Genomic DNA, 9,576 nt, shown 5'->3' on the forward strand with positions numbered 1-9,576 from the left:
AGATCTAAGGGAAAGAGGGGGAGGCAGTGTGTGTGTGTGTGTGTGTGTGTGTGTGTGTGTGTGTGTGTGTGTGTGTGTGTGTGTGTGTGTGTGTGTGTGTGTGTGTGTGTGTGTGTGTGTGTGTGTGTGTGTGTGTGTGTGTGTGTGTGTGTGTGTGTGTGTGTGTGTATTATAGTTGATGATAAAGATGGTGGAGACGTTAGAAGACACATCTGGACACACTAACTGTTTGGAGTGGTCTGAACTACGCTTAGAGTGACAGAGAGGAGTAAAAGGTGAGAGAGAGTGAGAGAAGGGTAGGAACTTAGGAGAGATAGAGAGAAGGATAGGAACTTAGGAGAGATAGAGAGAGTGAGAGAAGGATAGGAACTTAGGAGAGATAGAGAGAGTGAGAGAAGGATAGGAACTAAGGAGAGATAGAGAGCGTGAGAGAAGGATAGGAACTTAGGAGAGATAGAGAGAGTGAGAGAAGGAAAGGAACTTAAGAGAGATAGAGAGAGTGAGAGAAGGATAGGAACTTAGGAGAGATAGAGAGAGTGAGAGAAGGATAGGAACTTCGGAGAGATAGAGAGAGTGAAAGAAGGATAGGAACGTCGGAGAGATAGAGAGAGTGAGAGAAGGAAAGGAACTTAAGAGAGATAGAGAGAGTGAGAGAAGGATAGGAACTTAGGAGAGATAGAGAGAGTGAGAGAAGGATAGGAACTTCGGAGAGATAGAGAGAGTGAAAGAAGGATAGGAACGTCGGAGAGATAGAGAGAGTGAAAGAAGGATAGGAACGTCGGAGAGATAGAGAGAGAGAATCCAGTGGAGTGTGTACACCTGCCACTGTTTCACTCTGGTCTTGTCTTGTCCCTGCACTCCTTTCAGTTCTCAGTTCATTTGAATGCACAGAACAGGACTAGCCACACCTTTTCTACTGTTTGTGTGTCTGCGGGTGTTTGTGTGCCTGTGGGTGTTTGTGTGCCTGTGGGTGTTTGTGTGCCTGTGGGTGTTTGTGTGTCTGTGGGTGTTTGTGTGTCTGTGGGTGTTTGTGTGTCTGTGGGTGTTTGTGTGTCTGCGGGTGTTTTTGTGTCTGTGGGTGTTTGTGGGTGTTTGTGTGTCTGCGGGTGTTTGTGTGCCTGTGGGTGTTTGTGTGCCTGTGGGTGTTTGTGTGCCTGTGGGTGTTTGTGTGTCTGTGGGTGTTTGTGTGTCTGTGGGTGTTTGTGTGTCTGTGGGTGTTTGTGTGTCTGTGGGTGTTTTTGTGTCTGTGGGTGTTTGTGGGTGTTTGTGTGTCTGTGGGTGTTTGTGTGTCTGCGGGTGTTTGTGTGGATAGTAAAGGATAGTAAAAAAAGGATAGTAAAAAAAGGAAAAGTGAGGACATTTTGACGGTCGCCACAAGGAAATGTGTGTGTGTACATATGTTTGTTGTGTCAGAGGATCATATTATGAGTTATTAAGTTATTATCTCTCCCACACAATAGTAGTGAAGAACAGGCCACTTTCTGCATTATGATAAATCATGAGGAAGTTGGTCATAAAATAGTAATAAAAATCAATAAAGAGCTGTTTACATATCCTCTTCTTGCAGAGGCAAGATGGTGAGGAAGAGGGGGATGAGGAGAGGAGAAGAAAGGAGAGGGGGAGATTAGTTTTATGCTCAGAGACTTACCCCCCCAAACACACTCTTCTTATTACTCGCTCTCTCTCTCACACACACACACACACACACACACACACACACACACACACACACACACACACACACACACACACACACACACACACACACACACACACACACACACACACACACACACACACACACACACACACACACACACAAATACATGCGCACACGTGCTTGCGCGCTGTGACAGGATCATTGGTAACAACCCGTATGATGTTTCAGTGTGTGACATGTTAATAGCTCATATTTATGTTGTTGAGTGTCTGTTCTTTCCTCCTGGGCAGGTCTGCCCACAGCAGGTGATCCAGATGTTACTGACGCTCGTCTCTCAGCTCTCATGTCTTCTCTCCATCCCTCTTTCTCTCTCTCTCTTTCTCTCTCCCCCACCCCCTCTCTTTCATTCTCTCTTTCTTTCTCCCCCCTCTCTCTCTCTCTTTCTCCATCCCTCCCTCACTCTCTTTCTTTCTCTCTCTCTTTCTCTCCCCTCTCTCTTTCTGTCTGTCTGTCTGTCTGTCTGTCTGTCTGTCTGTCTGTCTGTCTTTCTCTCTCTCTCTCTCTCTCTCTCTCTCTCTCTCTCTCTCTCTCTCTCTCTCTCTCTCTCTCTCTCTCTCTCTCTCTCTCTCTCTCTCTTTCTTTCTTTCTCTCTCTCTCTCTCTCTCTCTCTCTCTCTCTCTCTCTCTCTCTCTCTCTCTCTCTCTCTCTCTCTCTCTCTCTCTCTCTCTCTCTCTCTCTCTCTCTCTCTCTCTCTCTCTCTCTCTCTCTCTCTCTCACTCTCTCTGCTTCCTCTACTACTAATAAGCCCTGTCTGTCTGTGGACTTCCCCTGATCTGAATTAAACAGGTCCTTTATGACCTCACCATGAACTCCTAGCCCTATTCATGTATTCATGGAATCTAACTGTTATTTTTCTTCTGAAGGACAAAAAGCAAGGAAGTAAAAATATTGTAAGTCAAGTAAGAAAATAAATAAGATTATATCATCCCACTGGGCACACCATGTCATTTCAACCAATGTGGAAAATTGGGTAATATTTCATTGAGAGTGGACTTTGGCGTTCACATCACAGACAAACTGAAATGGTCCACTCACACAGACAGTGTGGTGAAGAAGGCACAACAGTGCCTCTTCAAACTCAGGAGGCTGAAGAAATTTGGTGTGTCACCCAAAACCCTGACAAACTTTTACAGATGCACAATCGAGAGCATCCTGTCAGGCTGTATCACAGACTGGTACGGCAACTGCACTGCCCTCAACCGCAGGGCTCTCCAGAGGGTGGTGCGGTCTGCACAACGCATCACCGGGGACAAACTACCTGCCCTCCATGACACCTACAGCACCCGATGTCACAGGAAGGCCAAAAAGATAATCAAGGACATCAACCACCCGAGCCACTGCATGTTCACACCGCTATCATCCAGAAGGCGAGGTCAGTACAGGTGCATCAAAGCTGGGACTGAGAGATTGAAAAACAGCTTATATCTCAAGGCCATCAGACTGTTAAACAGCAATCACTAACATAGAGAGGCTGCTGCCTATATTGAGACCCAATCACTGGCCACTTTAATAAATGGATCACTAGTCACTTTAATAAATGGATCACTAGTCACTTTAATAAATGGATCACTAGTCACTTTAATAAATGGATCACTAGTCACTTTAATAAATGGATCACTAGTCACTTTATTAAATGGATCACTGGTCACTTTAATAAATGGATCACCAGTCACTTTAATAAATGGATCACTAGTCACTTTATACAATGCAATGTCATATTTTTGGTTTAGTTGTCACCCAAATGTTTATCACTGCGCTTTCAACCATTTAAAAGCACAGCATTGATCAATTGGGAATACATGTCAGATGTTTTGTTTATTTATCCAACAGATGAATGTGTTATCACTGAGTTTCATCTAATAGCAGAACCCAAGTGACCTGGAATGCAGTTGAGATTACATTAAAAGTACATGGTGCAAGATATCAATGCCGTTTAAGATTCTGCATAGATAATTACAGCAATTGTGAAGATCTCCACAGACCTGCAACGAGCTATGCATTCAATCTTGAACATCCATGCTTTATATGATTACATGACAAGACATGTATAGTTACAGTAACCTCACAATGTGGCCATGGAAGTGATAACCATTTTAAGGTTGAATGTTACATTAGTTTGTAAGATGGCCTTAACTTTAGGCTATTTTCTGGATTCTGGATTTCTGGATTCTGGATTACAAAAGCTGTATTTAATTGTGTTTGGTTGACAATGCAACCAAATATAACATTTATAGGAGATCGGTCTGAGCCACTGGCTTCAACCCGTTCTGTCTAAGATGCATCTCCTTCAAATGTTGATATTTGGTTGCGTTGACAACCAAACACATTTAAATATTACTAAATATCATTACATTTTAAATGAACCAGAGCTTGAAATCCTAGGCCTATGTATTGCCTATAAATTAAATCAATAACTGTTGATGACTTTACAAATGCTATAGATGTATAAATAGCATCATTGATTATATACAGTACGAGTGATACAGTATGGTCACATTTCATTTGCTCTGTTCAACCTGCCCTACTTCATTTTTAAGTGGAGATCCCTCAACAATTATTCTCATTGGTAATAGTCAGTGAAAAATATCATAGCTAAGAAGGGCTGGGCTTGGTTAAAACCCTGGATGGGACACCAAATGGTAGCTGTAGATAGATCATTTCTCCAGTAGGAGGTGCTGCGCAGCCTGTTTTTTTTTCTGATAGTGGATATAACGTTGAAGATCTGACATTGTTTTAAAGGTACAAATTCAACATATTTTTTATACAAGGTTTGTTTATGTTGAAATTTGGTTAACATGATGACATAATCCCATGGTTGAAATTTCACCCTAAAAATCCACACTTTAAATGTATGACTTTTTTTCAAATCCAATGAATTTCCCATGTAGATTCCACGTCACAATACGTTGACAAATTACGCTGAAACAACGTTGATTCAACAAGTTTGTGCCCAGTGGGATGTTACTTTAGAGAAAAACACAGTTAGCAAAAATCTGACAGGCACAGAGGAAAATAGAAAGCGGAGCAGAGGGAGTGAGAAAGAGATGGAGGGAAAGAAAGAGAGCAATAAAGAGATGTAAGTGGAGGGAGAGACCTGGGGCAGTCCCCACAGTAGCAGCCTTGGTAACAGGCTGGCGGTGACAGGACCTTAGGGCTCTGGGGTGTCCCTCGACAATGCCTGTTTAGACACCATGATAAGCACCTGGGCCTTAGAAGTACAACTTCCTCACCACACACACACACACACACACACACACACACACACACACACACACACACACACACACACACACACACACACACACACACACACACACACACACACACACACACACACACACACACACACACACACACACAGAGAGTTCTCCAGAGAGATCTACGGACGACTACAGTTTCCAGTGGTATCCATGGAGACCCTCAGGGATTCCAGATTCCTCCAGGTAGGCAATCTGATAGATAGTGAACCTGTTGTGCTATACAACATATTCAGGGAGTGTCACTTTCAGTGACAGCCTAATTTACCATATAACACATCATGTTTAATGGCATTAGGCCTAACTCCATGTCACTGTAACCATTATGTTAACTGTGGTAAATGGATTACGGCGGGATTAATGTTTTAAGGGGCATTACCTGATAGGCCTTATTGGTGTGACTTTTGTAGTTACTACTAGTTGGGTTCCGTTTACACATTACCATGAGTGGTTTTGTTTGAAATAGCATGCTGTTTAGCCTACAGTCTGCCACTGGCATATAGCTGGTTACACAACTTGTTTGGTTTTACTACACGGCAGACAGAGAGGGAGGACACTTGCATGCTCTATGAGCACAACCTAGTGGCCAAAATGTGAACTGCATGAGAGTCCAACCACTGCTCTCCAGCTAGGCTACTGGGATAGGAGATTCTGTCAATGGCTTTAGTTTAGTAGACAGGTAAAATGGATTTAGTTTAGTAGACAGGTAAAATGGCTTTAGTTTAGTAGACAGGTAAAATGGATTTAGTTTAGTAGACAGGAAAAAGGGCTTTAGTTTAGTAGACAGGTAAAATGTATTTAGTTTAGTAGACAGGTAAAATGGATTTAGTTTAGTAGACAGGTAAAATGGCTTTAGTTTAGTAGACAGGTAAAATGGCTTTAGTTTAGTAGACAGGTAAAATGGCTTTAGTTTAGTAGACAGGTAAAATGGATTTAGTTTAGTAGACAGGAAAAAGGGCTTTAGTTTAGTAGACAGGTAAAATGTATTTAGTTTAGTAGACAGGAAAAATGGCTTTAGTTTAGTAGACAGGTAAAATGGATTTAGTTTAGTAGACAGGTAAAATGGATTTAGTTTAGTAGACAGGTAAAATGGATTTAGTTTAGTAGACAGGTAAAATGGATTTAGTTTAGTAGACAGGTAAAATGGATTTAGTTTAGTAGACAGGAAAAATGGCTTTAGTTGTTTTTATTTATTGTCAAATGGCCAATGCTGGCTAATTCCATGTGGATATGGGTCCAGTCTAACTAGTCCTGGTAACGATGCTTCATGGGTGGCAGTTGTTGATGTGTTCAGAGGGTCCCTGGTTCAAGCTCAGGTTGGGGCAAGGGGAGGGACGGAAGCAAAACTGTTACATCTACACTGTGATAAAGGGATTATGCTGGGGCTATGCAAAGCCATGCTGAGGTACTCATGTCACAGAACTGGTTGGACTGCTTGTGTCCTTCTTGCTGTGATGTCATTCGCTGCCGGATGAGCGGCTGTGCTGGCGGCAGCGATGCGCATGTAGGACTATGCATGCAGTCTGTTGCTCCAACGCATCACAGCGAACTGCATCTGACAGCTTGCCAGGTTGGAGAACAAAAAAAAAAGACCAAACACAGAAGAGAGAAAACCAGACCCGCTGGATTTCCACAAGCCCAGAGTCACCTGCATCCACCCGATAGATGAGAAGGAAAAGGAAGGAGAGATCTTTCGTTGTGGCCGTCCCCCCTCAAAGCTCGCATGTATGAAAGGATAATGTTTTTGTTTTAATGTCCGGGATGATTGTGTACCAGGGGTAGATATTGAAATACGCAAGCAAAAACACACCGCTTCGTTGTATTTTTCCCCGCGACTGAGGCCATGAATTCGGCAGAGCAGACGGTCACTTGGCTGATCACACTGGGGGTGCTGGAATCGCCGAAAAAGAACATTTCGGATCCCGAGGCATTTCTCCAGACCTCCCTCAAAGATGGGGTTGTCTTGTGCAGACTGCTGGAGAGACTGAGCCCGGGCTCCACTGACAAAGTAAGGGCAGAACTGCCGTTTGTCTTCCCTTCATCGGCTCGTCTATACCGCCGTGAACGTGACATGACGCGGTTCGTCACCTCGCTTTTCTTTGCCAACTGGTCCATGAAGAGATTATTTTGTAGGTCACGAGAACGTGGGTTATCGTCCTTAAAAATAGTACCAAATGGTGGCACATATGTCAGTACTCTTACGCGTGTGATAGGCTATAGGACCTACAGACAGAGCAGACCGTTCGCTGTGGCCGATGCTAGTCACGATCTATTCTGTGCGCAAATTATCAGTACCCTTTGTAGATTCTTAAGACAAACGTTTTTTTTTTTACAAACTAACTATTATTTTCACGAGCTCTATGGTTTGGGAGTGGTGTAACCTATGGATTTTTTAGGGGGGTGGACACAAAAGGACACAGATAGTCTACAGATGCGCTGTGAGATTGGAATCCAAAGCGCATTACGCAGCATTACGTTAATGTACATGATCTAAAGGCCTATAGCCTATGGCCTAGTTATATGTATGTTTGACAGTGACACATATGACCCGGATCAACAGCTGGAGATGAGGGTAGACAGAAACCACAAGAGCGGCCTCCATTGAAAGCAAAAGCGCACAGACAGGGACCCTTTCCACACTTAAAGCAACAGTGCGGTATTTGTAATGTATGTGTATCAACACCTCCACTCAGTACAGCCCTGTACTGTATTGTGTAGCTTTTTAGACGGATTGGACAGGTTGGGCGTTCCCTTGGCAACCAAATGGCTCTCTGACAACAAACAGACTGGCCTAGTGCTGTCTGGACAGTGGCCACATCTGGGAGAGAGAGACACCTATATCACCTTATAGGAGAACATCACCTATAGCCTAATCTAACAGGGTTCAGCCCAACCATTGATTCTGTTCTTATGGTCCGATAGATAGATTATTGGTTATTATCTGCCCCTGATGGCCACCTGATGATGAGGTATTGGTCACAGGTACAAAGGAGGGTAAAGAGTGATGTACAGTGTTCTGTTTTTAAAATATCAAACAGTGAGAGTGAAAGGAGCACCTAACCCTTTCCCTACCTCTTAACCTACCTCTTACCCTACCTCTTACCCTACCTCTTACCCTACCTCTTACCCCACCTCTTACCCTACCTTAACCTACCTCTTACCCTACCTCTTACCCTACCTCTTACCCTACCTTAACCTACTTTAACCCACCTCTTACCCTACCTCTTACCCTACCTTAACCTACCTCTTACCCTACCTCTTACCCTACCTCTTACCCCACCTCTTACCCCACCTCTTACCCTACCTCCTAACCTACCTCTTACCCTACCTCTTACCCTACCTCTTACCCCACCTCTTACCCTACCTCTTACCCTACCTCTTACCCTACCTCTTACCCTACCTCTTACCCTACCTCTTACCCTACCTCTTACCCCACCTCTTACCCTACCTCTTACCCTACCTCTTACCCTACCTCTTACCCCACCTCTTACCCCACCTCTTACCCTACCTCTTACCCTACCTCTTACCCTACCTTAACCTACCTCTTACCCCACCTCTTACCCTACCTCTTACCCTACCTCTTACCCTACCTCTTACCCCATCTCTTACCCTACCTCTTACCCTACCTTAACCTACCTCTTACCCTACCTCTTACCCTACCTCGTACCCCACCTCTTACCATACCTCTTATCCTACCTCCTACCCCACCTCTTACCCTAAACCTTACCCTACCTCTTACCCTAACTCTTACCCTAAACCTTACCCTACCTCTTACCGTAACTCTTACCCTAAACCTTACCCTACCTCTTACCCTACCTCTTACCCTAACTCTTACCCTAAACCTTACGCTAAACCTTACCCTACCTCTTAACATACCTCTTATCCTACCTTACCCTACCTCTTACCTTAAACCTTACCCTACCTCTTACCCTAAACCTTAATCTACCTCTTACCCTACCTCTTACCCTACCTCTTACCTTAAACCTTACCCTACCTCTTACCTTAAACCTTACCCTAAACCTTATCCTACCTCTTACCCTACCTCTTACCCCACCTCTTACCCTAAACCTTATCCTACCTCTTACCCTACCTCTTACCCCACCTCTTACCCTACCTCTTACCCTACCTCTTACCCTACCTCTTACCCTAAACCTTAATCTACCTCTTACCCTACCTCTTACCCTACCTCTTACCCTACCTCTTACCTTAAACCTTACCCTACCTCTTACCTTAAACCTTACCCTACCTCTTACCCTAAACCTTATCCTACCGTATCCTACCTCTTACCATACCTCTTACCCTACCTCTTACCCTAAACCTTATCCTACCTCTTACCCTACCTCTTACCCTACCTCTTACCCTAAACCTTAATCTACCTCTTACCCTACCTCTTACCCTAAACCTTATCCTACCTCTTACCCTACCTCTTACCCTAAACCTTAATCTACCTCTTACCCTACCTCTTACCCTAAACCTTATCCTACCTCTTACCCTACCTCTTACCCTAAACCTTACCCTACCTCTTACCCTAAACCTTAACCTACCTCTTACCCTACCTCTTACTCTACCTCTTACACTAAACCGGGTTCATATCCAAAT

At 43.9% G+C, this 9,576-nt stretch overlaps 1 protein-coding gene across 6 annotated transcripts in view; it reads left to right on the top strand.

The window, feature by feature from the left end:
* The first annotated feature begins 6,327 nt into the window (after window positions 1–6,327).
* The window catches only part of LOC139546360 (rho guanine nucleotide exchange factor 7-like), a 48,725-nt gene continuing 45,476 nt past the window's right edge, over window positions 6,328–9,576 (top strand). Inside the window, exon 1 of one of the 6 annotated variants that reach the window (XR_011669202.1) lies at window positions 6,328–6,985. Coding sequence is in view for 3 of the 6 variants with exons in the window: in XM_071354654.1 (XP_071210755.1) it covers window positions 6,821–6,985 (165 nt within the window). In the remaining 3 variants the exon portion in view is untranslated. The remainder of the gene's footprint in view (window positions 6,986–9,576) is intronic. The other 5 variants (XR_011669204.1, XR_011669203.1, XM_071354654.1 and 2 more) reach the window with 5 other exon arrangements.

The sequence above is a fragment of the Salvelinus alpinus genome, chromosome 20 (assembly GCF_045679555.1).
Source record: "Salvelinus alpinus chromosome 20, SLU_Salpinus.1, whole genome shotgun sequence".
NCBI lineage: Eukaryota > Metazoa > Chordata > Actinopteri > Salmoniformes > Salmonidae > Salvelinus > Salvelinus alpinus.